Below are 27,943 nucleotides of genomic sequence, written 5' to 3'. Positions count from 1 at the left end.
TATCCCCTGTGGGTTCTGCACCCATTGCAATGTCCCCTGCATGTCCTGCACCCATTGCAATGTCTCCTGCAGCTCCTGCACCCATCTCAACATCCCCTGCGGGTCCCTCACCGGTCACCATGTCCTCAGTGGCCCCATCGCAGGTGACGGCTCCCAGCTGTGCAGTGACATGTCCCGGCTGCCCCAAGGTGCCCCAGCAGCTCCAGTTCCCGGGAAGCCAGGGGCAGGTTCATGACCTGACCTCCCCAGGCCGTGCCAGTACCTGCAGCACCGTGTCCCATTCCTCCCCTTTCACAAGATCCCGCTGACCCCGCACCCCCCCGCCCTTTTTGGAGCCGATTCCTGCTGGGATGGACTGGGGGGAGCAAGAGCACCAGGAGCGGAGGCAGGGACGTGGTGATAAGCCCGATCCAGTTATAAAAAGGGAGGTTTTGGGATCGACCCACCACGATTTTTCCACCCACCCCTGGATGTCCATGGGCGTCGGAGGGAACGAGGAGGGAAACTGAGGCAGAGAGGAGCCTGCTGGTACGTGGGGGTGGGGGATGGGGTGGGGTGGGGGTTGGATCTGGTTTTACTCATTTTCCTGCATTTTTCCTCATCCTCACGAGCCCAGGTGTATCCCACCTGAGCAGAACAAGGTGTGGGTGACACCTTCACACACACACCCCCCAAGCAGGAGGCCCAGGTGGGGTAAATTGACCCTAAAACTATATAAAAACGGGGTTTTTTCTCCCTCTTAAACTCTTGGAGATGGTTTTGGTGACACCCAGTGCAGTAAATCCCAGTTGGGTGTGTTGGTTAACCCCGAGAAATGTTGAGTGGTAGGACCACCGATAGCGCACGGTGGGCAACCAGAAGCTCTGAGAACCTTCCAGAAGGTGGGAGTGAGGCTTGTTCCTTGTCCTTGCCCCCTTTTTGACCCAAATTTTGGTGATTTGGGGTGGGGGGAGAAGGTTCCTGGGAGGGTTTGATGGCACGAGGGGGAGGGGTGAGTCTCAGGTGGCATCAAGGAAGGGTTGGGGGATGGTTGGGTTGGACACAACTGGGAAAACTGGGGAGGGTGTCGTTGGGTAGAGGGGGTTGAGCAGAATTAAGCCTCCAACCCAAAGAGATTTCCATGGGGGTGGGGGAGGGGAAAAAGTGTTTGGGGGGACAATGTCAGGCCAAGAGGGGGGGGAAGGGACACCTGGGTCCCCTCTGGGCTCCTGCTTGTCCCTGGACAGCTTTTTCCCGCCCTCCAAAAAAATAAAATATTCATATTTTTGATCTTTTTTTTCCCCCCAGTGATGGGCAGGATGGTGCTGCTCCCCACCTGGCTGGCTCTTTTCTGTGGTAAGCAGCGACCCCACCCCCTTCCCCTCAAAAATATTGAATTTCCCAGGCTTTGAGAGGGATTTTCACTTCAGGTTTTGGCACTGAAAATTCCTCATTCCCCATCTCTTCATGTGGCAGAAATTCCCCTTATCGCCTCAGTTCTCCCCAGCAAAAAAAAAAATATTTCGTTTTTAACTCTTCACCAAAAATCTCCATCCCCTAAATTATTTTTGCACCGAAAAAGCCCCTTATTGGTTTAAGAAAGAAAAAAAAAAAAAAAGCCTTGATTTCCTTGTTTTTTAAAAGAAAAAACAAGTTTCCTGCTTTGTAATGTCCCCTGTGTTTATTTCAGGTAAAAAAAAAAAAAAAAATATTACCTATTTGGTGTTTTTTTCCCAGAAAAAGAAGATCTTATATACTAGGGCTTTCTTTTGGGAAGGGGAGAGGAAGCTCTTATTGCATTATCATTATTATCATTATTAACATTATTATCATTACTATCATCATCATCATCATCATTATTACTTTTTTACTATTATTGTCTTAAATTTTTGATTTAAAAAATTAAAATTTAATTTTTATAGTATTTTTAATCTTATTAATATTTTTTAATTTTATTTTTTGTTTAGGAAAAAGCCCTTTTATTTCTTTTTATTTTAAGAAAAAAGTAATTATTATTTACCTATTTCTCTTTTTCCCCTTAGGAAAAAAGCCCTTTCTGGTTTGGCTACCCACCCCACCCCACCCCCCAAATAAAAAGGCTTTATTCCATGTATTTTCCCAGAAAAAAAGCCTTTATCACAATTTCTTTACCAGAAAAAAAGCCTTATGACAGTATTTTTAAGTCAATAAATTCCTGGGTTTTTTTCACAAAAATCCACCATCACCTGTTTGATTTTCAGCCAAAACCAGTTATCAGCTTTTTTTCTTTCAGAAAATAAACATTTTATTCTTTTTTTTTAAAAAAGCCCTTATTACCTGTTTTGACTGTAGCCAGACATTGTTATTCCCTATTTTTCACCAAAACACCCTTATTTTTTGTTTTCTTTGGGAAGAAATGTGCAAATTAACTTTCTTACCAAAAAAATCCCCTTACTACCTGTTGGGTTTTTTTTTTGGGGGGGGGGGAAATATAGTATCAGCTGCTTTTTAATTTATTTTTTTTTTATCAAAGAGCCTTTATCACCTTTTTGGGTTTGTTTCTAGCAAAAGCCCTGTTTTTTTCTACCCAAAACTCCATGTTACCTGTTCAACTTTGAGCACAAAATTCTTACTCCCAGATTTGTTGTTTGTTTTTTTTTAAGAAAAAAACCCACAAAGCAATTTTCCCTGTAGGTTTTTTTTAACTTTTTTTTTTTTAACAATACTTTTCACCTGTTCATTAGTCTCAGTTTTGGGAGCGGTTTTAATAATAAAATATATAAATTTATAAAAAAACCCAAACGTATTGCTTGTGGTTTTTTTGGGTTTTTTTCCTTAAGATGATAAACAGATATTTTTAACCCGGTTTGGGGGTTTATTTTTTTTTTTAGGAAAAAGCCCTTCATTTCTCATGTTTTAATAGCATTAAAAAATTTGAGCGTTTCTTTTTTTTTTCCCCAGAAAACAAACAAACAAACAAACCACCACTTTATTATGAGTTTATCAGAGGGGAAAAAGAAAAATCTCCATGTCCTGTTCTTTTTTTCATTTAAAAAAAAAATCCTATCACTTCTCTTACCAAAACCATCTTACCTGGGGTTTCTCCTTTTTTTCTTTCAGAAAAAAACCCTATTATCTGTATTTTTAATGAAAAAAATATTTAAATTTGGGGTTTTTTTAGGAAACGGTCACAGACCTAGGTGTGTTTTTTCTTTAAAAATATTTTTTTAAGTGTTGCTTCATTTTTTAGTGGATTTCTTTGCTTTTTTAAAGAAAAAAACCTTTCTGCCTCCGAGTTTTTCATCAAAAAGCCCTTAAAACCTGTTTTGTTTTAATCAAAAACCCTTTACGGCTCATTTTCTTTTAAGAAAAAGCCCACATTTCCCTTTTTATTTTCTTTTCCCCCAGCAAAAGACATTTACTTTTATAACCCTCAGCAAAAAAAACCCTTCATTTTATAAGACTTTTTACCACGAGTTTCTGCAGCAAAAATAATATTTCTTTCTGAAATATTTCTGAGAAGTGGAGCTTTTTCAGGACTTTCTGCTGCAATTTCTGCATCTAAAAAAAACCACCCAAACAATTTTCATTTTTTCCCTTTGGAGCTTTCTGCTGGTTTTCTCTGCAAAATGCCCTTAGTCCTGACTTTTTTTTTTTTTTTTATTTTTTTTTTTGGCCTTTCTATTACAATTTCTGTAATAAAACCCCTTTGTGCGTTTTAACAACAGCAAAAAACCCCAAAATAACCAAAACCAACCCAGAACGCAGCCACACACACAAAAAACCCAAACCAAAACAAACCGCCAAACCCACACTCGCTTTCCATGGCCATTTCTGCTGCTAAAAGCTTTTATTCCCCATTTTTATTTTTCAAGACATCTCAACTGTCCATATCTGCCAGGGCAAAAGCCACACTCATTCCTTAATTCCTTGTTCTCAGAAACTCTCATCGCCAATTTCTGCCGCAAAATCCATTTCCACCCTTCTGAAACCTCCACAGAAAAAAAAAATCCTTATTTTTATTTCTTTCAGAAGATCCTACAGCAATGTTTTTTTCAGCCAAAACCCTCTCGTTCCTTGGGATTTTTTTTGCACAACCTCCTGTTGCCAGTTTCTGTGGCAAAAAAAGCGGCAGCCTTATCTCTTGATTTGGGTTATTTGGTTTTATTTTATTTTTTGTGCAAGAGATTTCTCCTATCATCTCTGCATCCCAACCCCCTCAAAAAACAACCAACCCCCCCCCAAACAAACCTAAAACCCCAAACCAAATCAAAAGCTAATAAAACAAACCCCCAACCCCCAAAACAAAAAAACAAGCCCAAAAAAACCCCAACCCCACACACCCCCAAAAGAAAGCAAAAAACCCCAAAAAACAAACCAAAACAAAACCACACAAAAAAAAACAAAACCAAAAAAAAGCCAACCCTCCAAACCAACACCAAAAAATCAAGCCCCAAAAAACAAACCCCAAACAAAACAACCCCCTCAAAAAAAAACCCCAAAACACCCCAAAACAAAAAAAAAACTAAAAAAACAAACCCAAAAAACCAAACCAAACCAAAATCCAAAAAAACAACCCCCCCAAAAAACCAAACCCCAAACCCAAAACAAAATCCTAAAAAAGCCCCAAAAACCAAAAAAATCCCCCAAACCCCAAACCAAACAAAAAACATGAAAAAACAAACCCCCATAACAAAAAACCCCCAAAAAACCAAACCCCCAAACCAACCTAAACCAAAAAAATCCCCAAAATACCCCAAACCCCCCAAAATCCAAAAAACCCCCCAAAAAACCCAAACCCCAAACCAAATCGAACCCCCAAGAAAAACACCCAACCCCCCCAAAAAACAAAAAAGACAATCCCAAAAAACCAAACCAAAGCAAAACGCAAAAAAAGAACCCAACCCCCCCAAAAAAAACCCGAAAAACCAAACCCCCAAAACCGAAACCAAACCAAAATCCCCAAAAAAAACCCCAAAACCAAACCCCAAAACCGCAAAATGAACCCCAAAAAACCAAACCCAAAACCCAAACAAAATCAAAACCCCAACCCCCCCAAAACAAACAAAAAGCCTAAAAAAAACCAAACCCAAAACCCAAACCAAAGCCCCCCAAAATAAAAAATACCTAAAAAAACAAACCCCCAAAACCAGAAAAAACAAACCCAAACCCCCAAACCTCCAAAAAACCAAAATAAACCCCGAAAAACGAAACCCAAACCCTCAAAGAAAATAAAAACCCAAAACCCCAAAACCCCAACCCCCCCAAAAAAACCTAAAAAAAAAAAACCCACCAAAACCCCCAAAAAGAACCCCAAAAAACCAAACCAAACTCCCCCAAAAAAACCCAAAAAACGAAATGCAAAAAACCCCAAAAAAGAACCATGTAAAACCAAAGCCCAAAACCAAAAGAAAATCAAAACCCAAAACCCCAAAACCTCAAAAAACCAAAAAAAAAACCCCAAAAAACAACCCCCAAAAACCAAACCAAACCAAAGCCGCAAAACCCAAACCCTCAACCCCCCAAAAAATACCTAAAAAACCCAAACCCCAAAAACCAAACAAAACCAAAACTCCAAAAAACAAACCCAAAAAAACAAAGCCCCAAAGAATCAAAATGAACCCCGAAACACCAAACCCCAAAACCCAAACAAAAACAAAATCCAAAACCCCCCAACCCCCCAAAAAACTAAAAAAAGCAAACCCCAAACCAAACCAAACCAAAACCCAAAAAAACAAACCCCAAAAAAGCCATGCAAAAAACCAAAAATGAACCCCAAGTAACCAAACCCCAAAACCCAAACAAAATCAAACCCCAAAAACCCCAAACCCCCAAAACCCCCCAAACCCAAAAACCCCCTAAAAAACCCCAAACCCAAAAAAACAAACCAAACCAAAACCCCCCAAAACAAACCCCAAAAACCCAAACAAATCAAAACCCAAACCCCAAAAAACCAAAATGAACCTCAAAACACCAAACCCCAAAACCCAAACAAAAAAAACCCCAAAAACAAACCCCCAAAACCCCCAAAAATCAAAAACCCCTAAAAAACCCAAACCCAAACAAAACAAAACCCAAAAAACCCAAAATGAACCCCAAAACACCAAACCCCAAAACCCAAACAAAAACAAAACCCAAGAAACCAAACCCCCAAACCCCCCAAAACCTCCCCCCCAAAAAACTCAAGAAAAAAACCCAAAACTTGCCCAAAAAACCCCAAAACTTGCCCCAAAAACCCAAAATTTGCCCCCCAAACCCCAAAACTTGCCCAAAAAAACCCAAAACTTGCCCAAAAAACCCAAAACTTGCCCAAAAAAACCCAAAACTTGCTCCAAAAAAACCCAAAAATTTCCCAAAAAAACCCCAAAACTTCCCCAAAAAAACCCAAAACTTGCCAAAAAAAACCTCAGAACTTGCCCCCAAACCCCAAAACATGCTCAAAAACCCCAAAACTTGCCCCCAAAACCCCAAAACTTGCCGCCAAACCCCAAAACTTGCCCCAAAACCCCAAAACTTGCTCAAAAAAACCCAAAACTTGCCCCAAAACCCCAAAACTTAACCCCAAAACTTGCCCAAAAAAACCCAAAACTTGCTCAAAAAAACCCCAAAATTGCCCCCAAACCCCAAAACATGCCCCCAAAAACCAAAACTTGCCTGAAAACCCCAAAACTTGCCCCAAAACCTATTTTCCCTGCTTCTCCCAGGCCTGTCCACTGCCACTTTCCGCGGCAGGGAGTTCCTGGCCGTCATCCCACAGAATGACGACGAAGGCTCCAGCGCCTCCATCCAGCTCCTCCTCACCGCTTACGCCGACTCCACCACGGTGACGGTGACGACGCCGCGTGGCACCTTCGCCGGCACCGTCACCCTCAGCCGAGACAAGACCTTCTCCCTCCGCGTCCCAAGCACCATGGAACTTGTCGGCAGCCGCCTCTCCGATAAAGCCATCCTCATCCAGTCCACCAAGGACATCTCCGTCGTCACCCTCAACGCCAAGGCCCAGACTGCCGGCGCCACCGCCATCTTGCCGGTGGATAAACTGGGCAACAGGTATTACGTGGTGACACCGGTGGGAACCCGCAGCAGTGGCTTGAAGGAATTTGCTGTGGTGGCCGGGAAGACTCCAGCCTCCATTTCCATGAAGGTCACAGGCACCTTCTACTACAGAGGGAGGAATTACTCCCCCGGCACCGTCCTCCGCATACCCTTGAGCCCCTACCAAAGCCTCCAACTGCAAAGCACCCAAGATTTATCCGGCTCCGAAATCACGTCTGACCAGGCCATTGCGGCCTTCAGTGGACACTGCTGCGTCCAGACATCCAGGAACTGCGATTATGTGGTTGAGCAACTTCTGCCCGTCCAGGCCTGGGGGACGGCCTACGTTGTCCCCCCCAACCCCTTGCAGAAGAAAATAGACTTCGCCTATGTCGTGGCGGCCCAGAGAACCTCCATCACCTACAACAGGGGGAACGTGGCTTCCACTGAAAACATGGAGGCGGGGGGCATCCGCGTCTTCGAGGTCAACGAAAACTCACCGCTCTATGTCAGTGCCTCGGCCCCTATCCAGGTGCTTTTCTTCTTCACTGGCAACAAGAAAGGCTCCTACATGCAAGACTCCTTCCTGGTCACCATCCCACCCATCTCCGCTCACTGCACGTCCTACCGCCTCAGCAGCCTGGATGAGTACAGTAACCACGCGGTCCTCGTTGCCCCTAACGCAGATGCCAGGACCATTACCCTCAACCAGAAGGTGAACAGGGCCATGTCCTGGACGGCCATTCCCGGCACAGACTTCTCCTGGGCCACCATCGCCATGGGCACCAGGATGAAAATCCAGAGTGCTGAGCACCAGCAGACACCCTTTGGGCTCCTGGTCTTCGGCTTCCGGCCCTACACCGGTTACGGTTTCACCGGTCTTTGCACCACACGTAAGTCGGGCCAACGCATGGTTCCATCTTGCCAATGGCCAGGTCTTCTCGGTGGTCACCATTTCCCCCCGCCCCCCCCCCCTTTTTTTTCTGCAGCTTCTGCTATGTCTTCCTGTCAAGACTGGGGCTGCAGGGACGAGTGCACATTGGTGGATGGGCAACACACTTGCCACCAAGAAACCTTCTCGACCTGCTGGGTCACCGGCGATCCCCACTACCAAACCTTTGATGGGAAAAGCTTTGATATCACGGGCACGTGCACCTACACCTTGACCAAGACCTGCGATTCGGATCCCACCCTGCCTGTCTTCAACATCGAGGCGAAAAATGAACACAGAGGTGTCCCGAAAGTCTCCTGTATCAGCTCCATGACCATCCGTGTCTATGATGTGACCATCACCGCGGTCAGGTCCGAGAACGGGATTGTGAGGGTATGTATGGAAATCTTCGAATCCAAGGCAATATTATGGTGTTTCGCTGAAATAACGCGTTTCAGGATGATCTGAAGGGTCTTGTCCAACCAAAATGGTTCTGTGATTTGCCGTGGGTGGGTGGGTGATGCTACTGCATGGTCGCCTCTTGCAGGAAGACACCTCAAAGCTCAAAAACCTCCATTTCTTGCCCCGTGTTTGATGTTATCTGTGGTTGGTTGGGGGTTTTTTTGCCTCCTCCAGGTGAACAACCATCAGTCCCACCTTCCTATCTCCCTGGCCGAAGGGAGACTCCACCTGCAGCAGAAGGGCAAGTCCCTGCTGATCCAAACTGACTTCGGCCTGAAGATCCTCTACAACTGGGATGACCGCATGGTGATGAAGCTGCCCAGCAGGCTCGCTGGCAAAGTGTGCGGCATGTGCGGCAACAGCAACGGTGACCCCAGCGATGACTCCCTCATGCCCGACGGCAACTTGGCGCGGGATGCCACGGAGCTGGCCCGCAGCTGGAGGGTGGCCAAGGAGAGCCACCACTGCTGGGACAGCTGCAGCGGGCAGTGCAGGCATTGCCCATGGGACAAGAAGGTGAAGTACCAGGGCGAGACATTATGCGGGTTGCTCACCCAGAGCGTGGGGCCCTTCAGGAACTGCCACACCACCGTCAGCCCCACCATCTACCTGAAAAACTGCATCTCGGACCTCTGCATGACTGATGGGCTCCATGTCATGTTGTGCCGAGCCCTCGAAGCCTACGCGGCCGACTGCCAGGAGGAGGGGATCACCATCCCTGATTGGAGGATGCTGGCGCGTTGTCGTGAGTAGCTCCTGGTTGGCAGGAAATCCTCCCCCCGGGTGGGCAGGGTGCTACAACCATAATTAAGGTGGGTGTCATCAAGGAGGGATGGGAATGAGCAGAAGACACAGGCATAAAAGGGAGATGGAGTCAATAGGGATGTTTGTGTCTCCGCAAAGCTCTTGATCTCCCAAGCAAGGTGGGACCACCAGGGTCTTTTGAATTAGGCTGCACAAAGCTGGACCTGAAAAGGGCTGTGGGTCCCAAGCTTGCAGACTCATGGGCTGGAAAAGGTTTTTGCAACAAGTCCAAGCAGGAAGCCCAGAAAGTCCAGGCAGACTCCAGAAAACCTATGTAGAAAGTCCAGAAGGTCCATATAGAAAGTCTGTGTAGAAACTCCAGAAGGTCCAAATCCCAAAGGTCCCAGTAGGAAGTCCATGAAGTCAGTGCAGACTCCCAAAAGTCTTTGCTGTAAGTCCAGAAAGTCCATGCAGAAGGTCCAGAAAGTTCTTTGAGACTTGGAAAATTCTCTGCTGAATGTCCAGCAAGTCCATTCAGAAGGCCCAGAAGCATGCCCATGCAGAAGGCCCAGGGAGTCTCTAGTGACTCCCAAAAATCTGCATAGATAGCCCAGGGAGTCCATGCAGACTTCAGGAACTGTGTCCAGGAGGTCCATGTGGAGGGTCCTGAAAGTCCATGCAGGCTCCACAAAGTACACATAAAATTCCAGGAGCTCCAAGCTCTTGGTGATCTGCCACAACTTCTTATGGCCAAGAAGTATTACCCCCACCCTGACCACGATGTCTCATCCCACCATGACCATGCGGTACCATCCCACCATGACCACGCGGTCCCATCCCACCATGACCACGCGGTCCCATCCCACCATGACCACGCTGTCCCATCCCACCATGACCATGGTGTCCTGTCCCTTTGACAGCTCTCTCCTGCCCAAAGAACAGCAATTACACCACGTGTGGCCCTGCCTGCCCCACCACCTGCAACGCCGCCGCAGTGCCCACCGAGTGCAACACCTCGGCTTGTGTGGAGACCTGTGAGTGCCACGAGGGCTTCGTGTTGGATGGCAATGAGTGCATCCCCCAGAGCGAGTGCGGCTGTGTCTTTGAGGGCCTCCTCTACGGCCTCCACGAGGAGTTTTGGGCAGACAACACCTGCACCAAACGTTGCGTCTGTGACGAGCAACACCAGAAGGCCGTATGCCACCGGGCCAGCTGCCACGCTGAGGAAGAGTGCCGGGTGGAGGATGGCATCCGGGGTTGCTACCCCAAGAGATATGGGACCTGTGCCGCGGTTGGCGCCACCCACTACAAAAGCTTTGACGGTGCCAAGTTCATCTTCCAGGGCACATGCATGTACCAGCTGACAGGGTTGTGCAAGAAGACCCAAAGTCTGGTGGACTTCCAGGTGCTGGTGCAGAATGGCCGCCATGATGCCCAACTTCTGGGCTCCATCACTCTCGTCTTGGTCAAAGTCTATGGCAAAAACATTGAGATCAGCCAGAAACACCCCGGCAAAATCACGGTGCGTTTAGCAAATATTTATCTAAATTTCCATGTTCTTCCCTTTGCTCCTCACCTCAAACCTCCTCATCCAATTTCTCCTCTTCCACCCCCTGTTTTGTAATCTAATTTCCATGTTCTTCGCTTTCTGCTCCTCATCCCAAACCTCCTCATCCCATTTCTCCTCTTCCTCCCTTTTTTTATCTAATTTCCGTGTTCTTCCCTTTCTGCTCCTCATCCCAAACCTCCTCATCCCATTTCTCCTCTTCCACCCTGTTTTTTATCTAATTTCCATCTTCTTCACTTTCTGCTCCTCACCCCACACCTCGTCATGCCATTTCTCCTCTTCCACCCTCACTCCTCTGTTTTTTAGCTAAATTTCCACGTTCTTCACTTTCTGCTCCTCACCCCATTTCTTCTCTTCCACAATCACCCCTCTGTTTTTTTCTCTATGTTGAGTAACGCTGAGTATTTTCCTCCAACCACACCACTGAGATGATCCAGAGCTCCCAGATCTGTTTGCCCCACTGAGATGAGATTTAATTGACTAAACGTAAGGATCTCTACCTGAAGCTGGAGATCGCTGCATGATCGAACCTCCGGAGCCTTGGGCACCGTTCACCTCGAGGCTGGTGGCCAAAGGGTGTATTTGGGGCAGATGATTAAATCTGAAAAGGTTTCGTCTCCATAATTTATGTGCTTTGGTTGGAACAATTTTGGCAGTTGTGGCAGGAGACCAAGTTGCAGGTGGTGTGGAAACGTAATTTACCTTTACTATTAAGATATCAAATTTTAATTTTAATATTTTTTATTATTTTTTTTCTTTTGTCCCCAGATCAATGACCAGTTGGTCAACCTACCGTATCGCCACAAAGACTGGAAGATCTCCATCTACAGAGGTGGGCAGGAAGTGGTAGTAGAGACGGACTTTGGCCTCACCGTCACCTACGACTGGCAAAGCCAAGTCACCGTGTCAGTGCCGGGCATTTACGGAAACGCCCTGTGTGGCCTCTGTGGGAACTACAATGGGGAGGTGGGTGATGATATGATGACGAAGAACAACCAAGTGATATCAAACCCGGACGCCTTCGGGCACAGCTGGAAGGTGACCGACAAACAGGGTTGCGTCGAGCTGTCGAAGGTGACGTGTCCTACCACCACGGCAGGGACGAGTTGTGAGATCATCATGGAAGCGGATGGACCCTTCAGAGCTTGTCACACTCAGGTGGACGCCATCACATACTTCCAAGCCTGCACTCATGATTCCTGCCTCTTCCCGGACCAGGAAGATGTGATATGCCAGATTATCGCCCACTACACCGCTGCCTGCCAGGCTGCTGGCGTCACTGTCGAGAAATGGAGGACAGATGGTTTCTGCAGTAAGTTGGGCTAATTGGAGGAGGGGGGGGTGGCCTCCTGAGGGGTCACAAGCATCCAAGGGAACCCTAATCCTCAGCTAAACCCACGTAGGGACAAACCGGCAGTGGGAATCATCTCACTTCATGGTGCCTTATCCCACCCGAAGCCTTGGTCAGTCCCATCCTCTCTGTTCATGGCCAAGGCCCACAAACCCTTCCAAGGAACGAGATGTCTCATCTGGCTACGATGGGTTGAATAATTTAGCCCCATTAAGCATCGATTTCTTCTCATCGGCTCAAAACAAGAGGGCCAATCACCTGGATCACTCACAGGGCAAAACACACGAGATGCACCAAAAAAGTTCTAAGTGGAGAGGAACCCTGCCTGAACCTTGATGAGGGACCGAACACGGGAGAGATTCTGTTGCTTGAGGGAATGTCCTCATGGTGGGATGGTCACCTGCATATGGTGAACCTCATCGCCGGGCACAATTGCGCCCCTTAATGGCAGGAAAATTGCAGGATGCAGCTCGTAATGTCCTTGCTCCTAATGACTCCCCTTGTCTCGCGGCAGGTATTTCATGTCCTGCCCACAGCCACTACGAGATCTGCGCCCAGGACTGCAGCGCGACTTGCAGCAGCGTCTACGCCCCCATGAAGTGCTCACAGCAGTGCAGGGAGGGCTGCGTGTGTGAGAAGGAGTTCGTGTTCAGTGGTGATGAGTGCATCCCCATCTCCCAGTGTGGCTGCCTGCATCGGGGCTTCTACTACAAGGTGGAGGAGACCTTCTTCCCCACCAAGCAGGAGAAATGCCACTGCCGGGTTGGTGGCACCGTGGAATGCGAGGAAGTTTCTTGCCCTGGCGGTGCTGAAGGCAAAGTTGTTGATGGTGTCTTACAATGCCCATCGGCTGAGCTCGGGGTCTGCGTGGCCACCGGTGACCACAACTATCTCTCCTTCGATGGGGTGGCTTTCAACATCTCAGGCACCTGCTCCTACATCCTCACAGAGACCTGCGGTGCAGACGATATTGAACCGTTTGTTGTGAAAATCAAGAAGGATGCCCGGCAGAAGAGGAAGGTCTCTGGCATCCAAGCGTTGTCCCTTGAAGTCTATGGGCTCACACTGACCTTGACGAAAGGCAAGACGGGAGCTGTCATGGTAAGGCTTCATGGTCCACCTCTTTCTGGGTGCAAGCATGCCAGTGGCAAAGTCTATGGGCTCATGTTGAGGCGAGAAGGATGTGGTCTCGGCAGGTCCACGCGTGGTGGCCCACCTCTTCTAGGGTGCAACCATGCTGATGTCAAAGTCTACAGGCTCATGTTGACTTTGCCATGAGGTGAGAGGGACGCGGTCTCAGCAGGTCCATGCGCGGTGGCCCACCTTTTCTAGGGTGCAATCATGCTGATGTCAAGAGTCTATGGGCTCCTGTTGACCTTGACACAAGGCGAGGTGGGAACCACCACAGCCAATCTGTGCTTTGGGGTCCATCTCTTGGAGTGCAAACGTTTTGGTGATGCCTACAGGCTTGCATTGACCTTGGTGTGAGGCAACAAGGGACCTGTTGTGGTGGGTCATGAGCCACAGCTGGACCCCTTTGTGGTGGCAAGTGTGCCAGTGTCAAGGTCTACAGGCTCATGTTGACTTGGGTGTGAAGCAAGAGCTGCATGGTCACAGTCATGTTTTGTGGTCCACCTCTTTGCGATTGCAAGCACAGCATCCCAAAAAATTATTTTCCTGGGTGGAGGGGAGACCTCACGCCTGTCTCCAAGACAAAGCCATGCTCATCCCTACTTTGCCTTCCAGTTTCAAAGTGGGAGCCGTAAATTCATTAACAGGTCTCTTGGAAGGTGTTTCCCCCCTGTGTTTTTTGTTCCTACCTCCTTAGCCTTCTCCTCCTAGCATCCCTGAGGCTCATTGGAGGATTTCTTTCTCCCTGTCCCAGGTGAACTCCATATCCTACCACCTCCCGGCCATTCTGAACGAGGGGCAGGTCCAGGTGCACCAACATGGGACGGGCGTCCTGCTTCAGACTGACTTCGGCCTCGTCCTACGCTATGACTTCCACCACCACGTGACGGTCACAGTCCCTCAGGGCTACCAGGACCACCTTTGCGGGCTCTGTGGCAACTACAACGGGCAACTCAATGATGATTTCCTCCTCCCCAGTGGCCAAAATGCCCCTGACATGAAAGCCTTTGGCTCTGCCTGGAAAATGCCTGATGTGCCTTGCAGCGATGACTGCCCCAGGGATGACTGCCCTGCCTGCACGGTGCAGAAGCGGGTGGTCCTCCAGAAACCAAACTACTGCGGCATCCTCACGGTCCCAAAGGGCCCCTTCGACTCCTGCCACAATATCATTGACCCAACCCTCTATTTCCAAGCCTGCCTCCACGACCTCTGCCTCACTGAAGGGGACACCCATGTCCTCTCCCAGAGCATCCAGAGCTATGCCACCGCTTGTCAAGACGCTGGCGTCATCATCGACGCTTGGAGAAGACCGCCCTTCCGTCGTAAGTGGGGGTTGCGGGTGGGGAACCTCCTCTTTGGCTGGGAAGTTGCACCTTGTTAGGATTAATTAGGAAAAATAGGCCAGGCTTTAGAATTTATTTGGAAGGGGCGTTGGGGCCAGGTGTCTGCGGCAACCACCTTCGGCGCAAAGGGTGATAAAAACGCTGCTGTGGGGTGGGGAGGGCGATGGTGGCGTGCAAATAATCGCAACCAGGAAAAACCAACGCAAGGAGGCATTTTTTTGGTGGTGTTGGGGGATAAAGGAGGAAAGCCAACGCAAGTGCCAAGTGGGTGTGTTGTCATCAGTGTTTTGGACAAGCGGAAGACAATGTCGGTGCCAACCACAGGAGCCTTTTTGATGGCATTTGCGGCGAGTGGGAAAAGCCAACAGAAGCACCAACCAGGCACATGTTTATTGGTGTGGGGTGTGGGCGGGAAGAGCTGGCACAAAGGAAAATTCATCTCCTTGACGCCTGATTTGGCTGGTCCCACTCCTTCTCCAACCTTGGGCTGGCACTGCTTTTCCACCCAACGTTCAGCCTTGGGTTTCTTGTCCTTTTCATTCCAGCCCTCAGCTGTCCGGCCAACAGCAGCTACTCTCTCTGCTCCAACCTCTGCATCAACAGCTGTGCAGGGCTGGTAGATGCCTCCAAATGCCCCAAAACCTGCGTCGAAGGCTGCCGCTGCGATGAAGGGCTCGTCTTTGATGGGCAAAGCTGCGTTTCTGAGGACAAATGTGGAGGTTTTGTGGATGGGAGATACTACAAGGTAACGATCTCCTGAGTTTAGTTTAGGTTTATTGGGTTTTTAATATTTTCCTCCTGCCTGCCCTTCAGCACATCACTCTAAAGGGGACGCATCGGCAGCCCAAAGCTCCTTGCAGAAACGAAACAAAAATTCCCCTCTGCCGAGAGATTCTGGGGTTACCTACGAAGAAATTTGGGGCATTTCCATCTCTCTTATCACTTGGTGTAACAGTGCTAGTGCTGATGAGGATGCTCAGATAGTAGCCATGCTTTCCACAGCTGAAGGTGCTAAATAACAACATAATTTTCCTTCAGAGGAGGTGGAAGAGGGCAAAGGGATGGTTGGGGGTTTTTTTCCTGCATTTTTTTTTCATGCAACAAAAGCAACAAATTCCTCAATATGCCATTTGTTTTTTCTCCCCTTCCACAATTTTTTATGGATTTACGTGCCACACAGTTTGCTCTTCCCACTGTAATGCTTTGCAACCTCTTGCCCCGCAGCCCTATGAAACGGTCTTGAAGGACAACTGCCAGCAGCGCTGCGTGTTTGTCCCCAGCAAAGGCTTGTCCTGCAGCAGCCATAGCTGCACCAACGACGAATCTTGTGAAATCCGGGATGGGATCTTGGGTTGCTTCAATCAAAGTAAGGAAAGATGGGGTTGCTTGAGTGGAAAAAAAAGAAATCAAAAGGGATCTTGAAGCCAGAGCAGATCCTGGGGCTGGGCTGGGTGTTTAATTTTGGGGTGCAAACCCTCCAGCAAGGGGAGACAGAGGTGAGAGATCCCTCCTCCAACCCTGAGAAGGGGCCAGGGATGTGGTGGGAAAAATTTGGAGGAGCAAAATGCTTCAGAAAAGCCATCCCTTGGCTTTGCATTCACTCACGTGTCCTGGTTGAACCGTGGTGGTATCTGGTTCTTGAAGGATGCGTGGGAGCTAGGGTAAGGATGAACCCAACCTCAAGATGTTTTTCCAAGGAACGGAGAGGTAAAAGACAGCTGAAAAGGGGAAAATTGGGTTCAGTGATGGATTATTGTTGCTCTGATTTATGTCTTGGAGCCACCAATCTCCTGCCAAAGCCCAAGGGGGAGCAGAGGACACTTGGTGGAACCTCAGCCCTGGTGAAGATGCTTGGCTTGCAGGGATGGCATGGGATGTGCCCCTCACCAGGACACCTCCCATGGTTTCTCCCATGGTTTCTCCTCTTTCCAGACCCCTGCAAAGCCCTTCAGTGCCGGCCCAAGGAGAGGTGTAAGGTGAAGGACGGCCAAGTCAAGTGTGTCCCATCCCAGGTCAACACTTGCTGGGCTTGGGGCGACCCCCACTACCGCACCTTCGATGGGCTCGATTTTGACTTCCAAGGCACCTGCACCTACACCATGGCTGAATCCTGCGGGAACGACACCACGCTGGTGCCCTTCAAGGTGGAGGGCAAGAATAACATCCGTGGTGGGGTGAAATCCGTCTCCTATGTCAGCTTGGCCAACATCAAGGTCTACGGCCAAGAGATCTCCATCCGCCAGAAGGAAGTTGGCAAAGTCAGGGTGAGTTGGCCCAAAATGGAGGGAAAATTGGTCTTTTCCCACCTCTTTTCTCACCCATCTCTTCCCTACCTCCTTTTTTATCCCTCTCCTCTGCCACGTCCAACACCTCTTCCTGCTCCGTCAGGGCCACCAGTAGTTTTGGCTGAATCGGTCAAACTGGAACATGGATTTTGGAAGTGCTGGGATACGCTGGGAATTTGCTGCCTTGCATGGGGCTACCTGAGGTGGTTTTCTGCCTCTTGGGGAAGCCCAAACTGCCAAAGGTGGCTGCAGTAGGTCTCCAAGAAACCTCAAAGTGGGTGGGACCACCCCCCTGGGAGGTTTGTGGTGGCAGCCAGTGCAGGCGAGGTGGGTAAGGCAAAAGCAAAGCCCGATGCAGGCAGTGAGGTTGACGCAGGCAGTGAGGTTGACGCAGGCAGTGAGGTTGACGCAGGCAGTGTTGTCGACGCAGGCAGTGTTGTCGACGCAGGCAGTGATGTCAACGCAGGCAGTGATGTCGATACAGGCAGTGATATCATGAAACTGGGGAGGTTTTGACACACAGAAGCTCCTGACAAGCGTTGTCCCCAAGTGTGGATCTTGCCCGGAGAGCACAGAGCTCATGGTTGCACGCTGCGATGGTGGCAGCTCCCTGCAGTGGGTGATTGCACATTGTAGCAGTGCCGCAGCAGCAACTGCCTGCTGCAGCGGGTGACTGCGTGCTGTGATAGTGCTGCAAGACTTACTGCACACCCTAGTGAATGGTTGCATGCTGCAGAAGTTGCTTGCACGCTGCAGCAGATGGTTGCATGCTGCAGCAGGCAGTTATGCTTCTTGACACCGCTTGCACACCGTGGCAGGCTGGGACACTATCGCATTGCACCTGGCAGATATTGCACCCTGCAGCGTGCACGTAAGCAGGGATTCCATGTCCCCAGCCTTGCTGCAGCAGGTTGCAGGCTGCAGTGGAAATTGCACACTGCAACGTTGCTGGGGGGGGGGAGTTACGTGCCACTGTATCACTGCAATGGGGCATTGTGTGCCGTAGTGGGCAGCTGCGGAAAGACGTTGCACACCGCTGTGAAGTGGTTGCATGCTGCTGCGTCCCCACGGCAAGGCAGCTGTGTGCTGCAGCACCCCAATAGCGACTGACTGCTGCAGCGAGCGACTGCACACCGCAGCAAAGGGGTGGCACACAGCAGGGAGCAGCAGCTGCAGAGGCAATTGCACGCCACAGCGAGGGGGTTGTGCGCGGCAGCGAGCAGTGGCAGCAGAAGGGGTTGCACACTGCAGCAACGGGATGGCACACAGCAGCAAGCAGTGGCTGCAGAATTGATTGCATGCCACAGTGAGGGGGTTGTGCACGGCAGGGAGCAATGGCAGCAGAAGCAGTTGCACGATGCAGCAAGGGCATTGCACACAGCAGGGAGCAATGGCAGCAGAAGCAGTTGCATGCTGCAGCGAGGGGGTTGCACATAGCAGGGAGCAGTGGCTGCAGAAGCAATTGCAGACTGCAGCAACGGGATGGCACACAGCAGTGAGCCGTGGCTGCAGCCACAGTGAGGGGGTTGTGCACGGCAGTGAGCAATGGCTGCAGAAGTGATTGCACGCTGCAGCAAGGGGGTTGTGCACAGCAGTGAGCAATGGCAGCAGAAGCGATTGCACGCTGCAGTGACAGGATGGCAGGCAGCAGCGAGCAATGGCAGCAGAAGCGGTTGCACGCCGCAGTGAGGGTGTTGCAGACCCCGAGACCACACGGGTGCACGTGCTCAGCGCTCACATTCGCTGCTCCCCACTGGCAGGTGAATGGAGTGGTGACGCTGCTCCCAGTGGTCCTGGAGAACGAGAAGGTGCAGGTCTTCCAGAGTGGGCTCAGTGCGGTGCTGGATACGGATTTTGGGCTCCGCGTGACGTACGACTGGAACTGGCACCTAATCATCGACCTCCCCAGCAGCTACTACAAACACACCTGCGGCCTCTGCGGCAACTACAACCTCAAGCCTGAGGATGACGTCCCCCAGGGTGGCAGTGACCTCACCGCCGTGCTGGCCTGGGCTAAAGGCTGGAAAGTTCCAGACGATGACGATCCGTTTTGCTGGGATTATTGTGAAGGCACCTGCCCGGTGTGCGAGGAGGAGAAGAGGGAGCTGTATGGCGGCAACCAGTACTGCGGCCTCATCAAAAAAACCTTCCAGGGGCCCTTCCAGGCTTGCCACGACGTCGTCAAGCCCAAAGATTTCTACCGCAACTGCCTCTATGACGTGTGCATGAGTCACGGGGCAAAGCAAATCCTCTGCCAGGTGCTGGAGGCGTACGCATCCACCTGCAAGAAGCACGGGGTCGTCGTGCATGACTGGAGGACACCCTCAGGCTGCCGTAAGCGATGGGTTTCCTTCTCGCTCTGCATGGTGGGGCATTTTCTTTGGCAGAGAAAGGGAACATCTAGAACAGGATCAGGCATGGGAAGCGCTTGGGGTTATTTGCACAGAGGAGCGTCCAGCTCCAGGGTGTTGCACGTCGATTTACTCGGTGCGTTAACACGGTGCAACATCCAACCCGGGGGGGGTGGGGGGTGTTGCATGCAAAGCACTTGGTGCGTTCACACGGTGCAATATCCATCTCCCAGACACTGCACACCATGCGTTCAATGCGCTTCTCTCTATGCAAGACCCAATCCCCGCGGTGTTGCATGCCAAGCGCCCAGCACTTTCGCACAGTGCAAATTCCATCCCTGGTGCGTGAGCTCTTCGTAGCACCCACGTGCTGCTGCTGCTGCTGCATTTCCCCCTCTAATTTGCCCCATTGCCTCCCCGCAGCATTACCCTGCCCCCAAAACAGCCACTACGAAGCCTGTGGCAACGCCTGCCCAGCCACGTGCGCCAACCGAGACGCGCCTACCAATTGCATCCAACCCTGTGTAGAGACGTGCGCCTGCAACGAGGGCTACGTCCTCAGTGGTGGCCAGTGTGTGGCCATGGCCAGCTGCGGCTGCACCCGTGACGGCCGCTACTACCGCCCTGGTGAAGAGTTTTGGGGTGATGAGTCCTGCCATTCTTGGTGCAAGTGTGACCCAGATTTGGGCATGGTGGTGTGCAAGGAAACCAGGTGCAAGGCAGACGAGACGTGCACCATGGTGAATGGTGTGCGGCGGTGTGTGGCCAAGACCCGCTCGATCTGTGTGGCCACCGGTGACCCCCATTACACCACCTTCGATGGTCGGCGCTATGATTTCATGGGCACCTGCATCTACCAGTTGGCTGCCCTCTGCTCTGATGACCCCACCCTTGTCCCCTTCACTGTCACTGTACAAAACAACAACCGGGGCAGCCACGTGGTCTCCTTCACCAAGGAGGTCACCTTAAACGTCTACAACATGACCCTCAGCCTCAGCCAGATGCACCCCCAGAAGCTCCAGGTAGGGGAAGGTGAGGGGCTGGTGAGTTGCAAGGTCATTGCAAGGCACCTGGGTGGGCTGCATGGTCCTCGTATGGTGTTTGGGTGGGTGACAAGGTCATGCATGGCAGCAGGTTGGGTTGCAAGGGGATCGCGTGGCATCCTGGTGAGTGGCAAGGTCGTTGCAAGGCATCTGGGCGAGTTGCAAAGTTGTTGCATGGTGTCTGGATGGGCTGCACAGTTGTGGCGTGACATTTGGGTGGGCTGCAAACACCTTGCATGGAGCCAGGGTGGGTTGCGAGCTCGTCATGTGATGTTCAGGTGGGCTGCAAGCTGATGGCCTGATGCCTGGTTGGTTTGCGAGGTCATTGCTTGTCATTTGGGTGGATTTCAAGGTTGTTTGGCATACAGCTGAGTTGCAAGCTGGGTGCATGACCTCTTGGTGGGCTTCAAAGTCCTTGTGCGGTGTCTTGGTGTGCTTCAAAGTCCTTGTGCGGTGTCTTGGTGTGCTTCAAAGTCCTTGTGTGGTGTGTTTGTGGGCTTCAAAGTCCTTGCATGACATCACACAACCTGTGATTCCCTTCCAGGTCAACGGGATCCTGGTGGACCTGCCCTTCAGCCATGGCAATAAGCTCCATGCCTACCTCAGAGGCGTCCACGGCTTCATCAAGACCGACTTTGATGTCATCGTCACCTTCGACTGGTACAGCTACACCAGGGTCATCCTCCCCAGCACCTACTCTCAGGCTGTCTGTGGCCTCTGCGGCAACGCCAATGGTGACCCCCAGGATGACTTCGTGTTGCCCAGCGGGCAGCTGGCTGCTGACGAAATCCAATTTGCCGACTCCTGGAAAGTGGCTGACGTCCCCGGTTGCCAGGCCGGTTGCACCGAGAATTGCGAAGTTTGCACCGAAGCGCAGAAACGCACCTACCAGGGTGACAAACACTGCGGGATCCTGATAAAGAAGTGGGGACCCTTAGCTGCCTGCCATGACACCATCAACCCAGCCCCCTACTTCAATGATTGTCTCTTTGACGCTTGCATCTACAAGGGGCATCAGGACATTGTCTGCCAGGCCATCAGCGCCTACGTCACCGCCTGCCAGAGCCAGGGCATCCGCATCAAGCAGTGGCGCACTGCCATCTTCTGCAGTACGCAGGGTTCAGGGCAGGGGGGGCAGCTGAGGGTCGCAGGTGCCGGTGCGGGCAGTATATTGCACACATGGAGGTGTTTGCAGTATTGCACGCACAGAGGTGTTTGCTGTATTGCATGTGTGTAGGCAGTTGGTGTATTGCACACACAGAGGCAGTCAGTGCATTGCATGTACTGAGGCACTCGGTGTATTGCATGCACAGAGGCGGTCAGGGTATTGCACGCATGGAGGCAGTGAGTGTATTGCATGCACAGCAGCAGTGTATTGCATGCACAGAGGCAGTCAGGGTATTGCACACACGGAGGCATTTGCTGTATCGCATGTGCATAGGCAGTTGGTGTATGGCATGTACTGAGGTGGTCGGTGTATTGTACGCGCAGAGGCGTTTGCTGTATTGCACACGCAGAGGCAACCAGAGTGTATTGCACGCGTGGAGGCGTTTGCTGTATTGCATGCATGGAGGCAGTCAGGGTATTGCCCGCATGACACTTCTGCAGCCCTCAGACCCTGATTTCTCTTCTCCCTAGGTCCCATCTGCCCCCCGAACCAGCACTACGAGCTCTGCGGCCCCCCCTGCCCTGCCACCTGCCGCGGGCAGCGAGAGGCGGAGGAATGCGACGACCCCCACCATTGCACCGAAGGCTGCTTCTGCGACGAGGGCTCCTTCCTCAGTGGTGACACCTGCGTCACCTTGCCCCACTGCGGCTGCTTGCACCAGGGGCGCTACTACAAGGCGGGTGAGGAGTTTTACTCCTGCCCCAACTGCAGCGAGCGTTGCACTTGCAAAGCCAATGGGGCAGTGGAATGCCGGCCGCAGGGCTGCGCAGCCGGCGAGGTGTGTGCAGTGCAGGATGGGGTGCAGGGCTGCTACTCCCACGAGTGTGGCCTCTGCCAAGTGCTGGGGGCCGTTTCCTACCGCACCTTCGACGGGCGTTCGCTGAGTTTCGCCGGCACCTGCACCTACACACTGGCGGCCGTTGAGGCTGCCGGCCCCAGCGACACACTGATGCCCTTCAAGGTGGAGGTAGAGAAGGAGAGCGGCCAGGGGGCACCCGTCATCCGCCAGCTGCTGGTCACCGTGCTTGGTGTCACCGTGGGCATGGCCAGGGGCACCTCGTGGGAGGTGACGGTGAGTGGGGCTGCTTCGGGGGGCAAAAACTATTGGGGAGGGGGGCAAAAAACACATGGGGGTGCAAAGCAGGGTATGCAAACACATCTTTAGCTTGCAGATGGTCTCCTGGGCTGCACAGCGAGCGGTGTGAGCCCTGCTTTGGGGTGCAAAAACCTCTTTGGGGTGCAAGCCCTGCTTTGGGGTGTAAACCTTTACTTTGGGGTGCAAAATCTTTACTTTGGGGTGCAAAAATCTTTAATGTGGGATACAAAAATCTTTACTTTGGGGTGCAAAAATCTTTACTTTTGGGTGCAAGCCTTTCTTTGGGGTGCAAAACGCACTTTGGGGTGCAAAGCAGGGCATGCAAACACCTCTTTAGTTTGCAGATGCTCTCCTGGGGTGCACAGCAAGGGGTGCAAGCCCTGCTTTGGGGTGTAAAAACCTCTTTAGGGTGCAAACCTTTCCTTTGGGGTGCAAAAATCCTTTGCTGTGCAAAAATCTTTGCTTTGGGGTGCGAAAACCTTTCCCTTGGGGTGCAAGCCCTGCTTTGGGGTGCAAATCTTTCCTTTGGGGTGCAAACCTTTACTTTAGGGTGCAAAACCTTAACTTCAGGGTGCAAAACCACTTCCAGGTGCAAAGCAGGGCATGCAAACATCTCTTTAGCTTGCAGATGCTCTCCTGGGGTGCACAGTGAGGGGTGCAAGCCCTGCTTTGGGGTGCAAACCTTTCTTTGGGGTACAAAACCTTAACTTTGGGGTGCAAAGCAGGGCATGCAAACACCTCTTTAGTTTGCAGATGCTCTCCTGGGGTGCACAGCAAGGGGTGCAAGCCTTGCTTTGGGGTGCAAAAACCTCTTTAGGGTGCAAACTTTTCCTTTGGAGTGCAAAAATCCTTTGCTGTGCAAAAATCTTTGCTTTGGGGTGCAAAAACCTTTCCCTTGGGGTGCAAGCCCTGCTTTGGGGTGCAAAAACCACTTTTGGTTGCAAAGTGGGGTGTGCAGACCCTGCTTTGGGGCACACACACACCCCCGCTTCCCCCTGAATGTATTTATTTATTGAATAATTAATCAATTCATCCCCCCTCCCCCCCTGCAGGTGGACGGCGAGCAGCACCTTCTGCCGCTGACGCTGGCCGAGGGCGCCATGACGGTGTCCCAGGAGGGTGCCCACCGGGTGCTGCGGGTGCGCGACGGCCTCAAGCTCCTCTACGACGGTGATGCCTATGCACTGCTCACCCTCCCCGATGCCTACCGCCAGCGTACCACTGGCCTCTGCGGCGACTTCAACAGCGATGCCAGCGATGACCTCAGCGCCCCCCAAGAGCTGGGGGGTGCCTGGGGCACCCTCACAGACACCTGCACCCACGGCTCCCCTCCCCCCACCTGCCCTTCTGACCTCCCGGGACCCTGCGCCTTGCTGACAGAGCCGACGGGACCCTTTGCTGGGTGCCACGCGGTGGTGACACCACAGGAGTACCTGGAGGGCTGCAAGCAGGAGCAGTGCACACAAGGCACCAAGGCGCTGTGCCACAGCCTGCAGGCCTACGCCGCTGCTTGCCAGGCCGCCGGCGGGCAGCTGCAAGAGTGGCGGGAGGCTGCCAACTGCCGTGAGTTGCGGGGGGAGCAGGGGGGGCATGTGCCGCGTTGGCAGTTCAGCAAGGGAAAACTGGCTGCATGCGGTGGGTTGGCAGTTCTGCAAAAAGAAAGAGATTGCATGCACCACATTTGCATTCCCACAAGGAAAAAGTGGTTGCATGCAGCCACTGCAGCGGTTGCATGCAGCCACTGCAGCGGTTGCATGCAGTGGGTTTGCAGTTCTGCAAGGAAAAGCAATTGCATGCAGCAGGTTTGAATTTCCACAAGGAAAAAGCAGTTGCATGCAGTGGGCTTGCAGTTCTGCATGGGAGCAGCGGTTGCATGTGGTGGGTTTGCAGTTCTGCAAAAAGAAAGCAGTTGTATGCAAAAGGTTTGCACTCCCACAAGGAGAAAGTGGTTGCATGCAGCAGGTTTGCATTCCCACAAGGAAAAAGTAGCTGCATGCAGTGGGTTTGCAGTTCTGCAAGGGAAAAGCATCTGCATGTGGTGGGTTTGCAGTTTTGCAAGAGAAAAAGCAGTTGCATGCAGCAGGTTTGCATTCCCACAAGGCAAAAGCAGTTACATGCAGCAGGTTTGCATTTCTACAAGAAAAAGCAGCAGCTGCATGCAGTGAGTTTGCATTTCTTCAAGGAAAAGTGATTGCATGCAGCAGGTTTGCAGTTCTGCAAGGGGGAAAAAAGCGGTTGCATGCACCTGGTTTGCATTTCCGCAAAGGAAAAGTGGTTGCATGTAGCAGGTTTGCATTTCTGCCAGGAAAAGCAGTTGCATGCAGCCGCTTTGCATTTTTGCAAGGGAAAAGCAGTTGCATGCAGCGGGTTTGCAGTCCTGCAAAGGAGCCGCAGCTGCCTGCAGCTGCTTTTTACTTTTGCAGACTTGGAAGGTGGAAAAGCAGCTGTGTGCAGCTGTGCCTTGATTTTCAGTTCTCGGCCTGGTTCTGCAAATTTTACCCGAGGGGGGGGCATCCCCTGCATGCAAAACGTTGCATTTTTTTGTAAGAAGCAAGCGTTTCACCAGTTCGATGGGCGCATTTTTTGCAAGGGGAGGCACTTTGCATGCAGCACCTGCCCCAGGGTGCTATTCCCTCTTGCCACGAGTCCTGCTGAGGGCTTTTTCCTGGGAAAAGGAGAAACTAAAGGAATAAACCTGCTGCTTTACCCCCCCCCCCAGCCCTCTCCTGCCCGCCCAACAGCCACTATGAGCTCTGCACCCGCAGCTGTGACCATGCCTGCGCCAGCGTCTTGGGCAGCGCCCCATGCACCGCCAAGTGCTTCGAGGGCTGCCAGTGTGACAGCGGCTTCCTCTTCAACGGCAACGAGTGTGTCGTGCCCGAGGCCTGCGGCTGCATGCACCATGGCTGCTACTTCAAGGTGGGTGCTGCGGGGGAGGGTTGCACCCATGAGGTGTGAGCATGGCACCCTTGCGCGCCCCACAGGTGCTTGCACCCTTGCAAGGGGAGTGTTGCACTCTTGCACACTCTGTGGGTGTTTGCACCCTTGCAAAAAGGGAGTGTTACACCCTTGCACACTCTGTGGGTGCTTGCACCCTTGAGAAAGGGGAGTGTTGCACCCTTGCATGCCCCACAGGTGTTTGCACCCTTGCAAAAAGGGAGTGTTGCACCCTAGCACACCCCAGGGTGCTTGCACCCTTGCAAGGGGAGTGTTGCACCCTTGCATGCCCCATGGGTGTTTGCACCCTTGCAGGGCGAGTGTTGCACCCTTGCACACCCCAGGGTGCTTGCACCCTTGCGTGCCCCATGGGTGCTTTCACCTTTGTGAGAGGAGCATTGCATTTTTGCACACGCAGCATTTCTGCACGCATGCAATGCTTGCAAGGCACACACGTGTTGCACACAGAGCTTCTGCACGTGTGCAATGCTTGCAAGGAGCACACGTGTTGCATTTCTGCACGTGTGCAATGCTTGCAAGGAGCACATGGGTTGCACGCAGCATTTCTACACATTTGCAAGGAGCACACAAGTTGCACGCAGCCTTTCTGCTTGCAATGCTTGCAGTGCTTGCAAGGAGCACACAGGTTGCACACAGCATTTCTGCTTGCAATGCTTGCGATGCTTGCAATGCTTGCAAGGAGCACACAGGTTGCATGTGGTGGTTCTTCCCAGATTTTGCCATCTTTGCACGGGGACACCGGTCGCAGACGCTGTCCCTGCCTGTCTCGCCTCACAGATCACCCAGACCGTCCTCTCCCCCGACTGCAGCAAGCGCTGCAGGTGCCAGGCGGCAGGTGGCATGCAGTGCCAGGAGGCCAGTTGCCCCTTCGGCAAAGTCTGTGGCATGAGGAATGGTGTCCGCACCTGCGTGGAGCAACTGGGACGTTGCCTTTTGGCCCCCGCCACCCACTTCGTCTCCTTCGATGGAGCCACCGGCACCACCGTGGCCACCGGCATCTATGTGGCGTCCACCTTGTGTGACCCTCACGACGCCGCTTGGTTCCGGCTCTTGGCAGATGTTGGGGAGAAGGGGGAGCGGCCAGCTGTGGCGGCCCTGCATCTCTTCAGCTCCAAGGCCTTCGTCACCATCAAGAGGGACCAGAAGGTCTGGGTAGGTCACCTCCATCCTGCTGCCACCCAGAATGTCCCACCTGCCCTTTGCGCTCACCAACATCCACGTGGTTTCCACCAAAATCCATGGTTGCCACCAAAATCCATGTGGTTTCCACCAAAATCCATGTGGTTTCCACCAAAATCCACAAGGTTTCCACCAAAATCCAGGTGGTTTCCACCAAAATCCATGGTTGCCACCAAAATCCACGCATTTTCCACCAACATCCATGCGGTTTCCACAAAAATCTACATGGTTTCCACCAATATCCACATGATTTCCACCAAAATCCATGGTTTCCACCAATATGTTGCAAGGTCCATGGGTGGGGCTGTCCTCCTTGCCATCATCACCAGCTGGCCAAAACCCTTGGCCCATCCCTTCATTTGGACTCAATTTGCCCTTTTCCCACCAATTTCCCACAAGGGAAGGACCTGCCTGCATTGTCCCTCCTCCCACCGTCCCCTCCACATCTCCCCACAACCACCCAACCCTTTGTTTTCCTTCAAATGGCCTTTTTTTCCCAAAAAAATTCCACCTAAGCGAAGGCTACGGAGATGCCACCTTCATCCCAATGTCAGCACAAGATCTCCCATTGACCCATCCCTTCGTTTTAACCCAGATCCCTGTTTTTCCCTGCAATTCCTTCCATGGGGAGCATCCACCTCTGCTTTTCTTCATCCCACCCCCAAACCATCTCCACTCATCGAGCCTTTCCTTCATTTGGACCAAACCAGCCCTTTTTCCAGCTGTGGGCCACCCATGGGTGCTGTCCTCCATCCCACCCTCACCAAGAGATGTTGGCGCATCTCCTCAGCCATTTAAATTGACCCAAATTTCCTCTTTTCCTGGGTAATTTCACCTCAAGGAAGCACCCATGGGTGCCTACCTTCACACAAGACCCCCTCTCCCACCTCCACGTGGGGATCCCAAGTGGCCAGATCCCCATCCTGATCCCCAGCAGGATGGAATCCCACCGGATCAACCCTGGCTGCCCATCTCCATCCCACCTTCTGCCCTTTCAGGGCACTTCGCCCCATCCTTACGATGGTGGGACTTCACCCCATGTTGGGTTCCACCACCCTGGAGAAGGACAGTGGTGGAGAAATGACCCAGGTCCTGGCAGTTTCATCCTGATTTATATTTTATTTTGATATTATTTATTTATTGAAATATTTGTTGCCTTGTATAGAGGCAGAATCACCCTCTTGGTGTCTTCTCCAGGTCAACGGGGTCCCAGCCAACCTCCCTGTTGACATCCCCACCGCAGTGACCATCACCGAGAACGAAGGCACCATCTGGGTCACCCTCCAACCCAAAGTCATCATCGGCCTCAGCCCCGATGGCGAGATGATGATGAAGGTGGGG

The 27,943-nt window shown here is 51.7% G+C and overlaps 1 protein-coding gene across 1 annotated transcript; it reads left to right on the top strand.

Annotated features, from left to right (window-relative positions):
• Positions 1-367: 367 nt before the first annotated feature.
• LOC102059910 (Fc gamma binding protein) lies at positions 368-27,940 on the top strand (the record flags this gene model as incomplete). Its single annotated transcript, XM_055704865.1, has 20 exons — positions 368-528; positions 1,288-1,335; positions 6,663-7,886; positions 7,983-8,317; positions 8,561-9,131; positions 10,051-10,652; positions 11,466-12,009; positions 12,563-13,149; positions 13,934-14,501; positions 15,068-15,267; positions 15,747-15,888; positions 16,455-16,786; positions 18,568-19,141; positions 19,582-20,180; positions 20,746-21,310; positions 21,840-22,441; positions 23,518-24,028; positions 25,185-25,384; positions 26,201-26,575; positions 27,800-27,940. Coding segments are annotated over exons 2-20 (8,718 nt in total), but the record flags the coding sequence as incomplete, so codon positions are not given.
• Between the last annotated feature and the right edge of the window lie 3 nt (positions 27,941-27,943).

The sequence above is a fragment of the Falco cherrug genome, chromosome 3, assembly GCF_023634085.1.
Source record: "Falco cherrug isolate bFalChe1 chromosome 3, bFalChe1.pri, whole genome shotgun sequence".
NCBI classification, from domain to species: Eukaryota; Metazoa; Chordata; class Aves; order Falconiformes; family Falconidae; genus Falco; species Falco cherrug.
The sequence above is the reverse complement of the archived record's forward strand: the minus strand, read 5'-3'. Positions and strand labels throughout refer to the sequence as shown.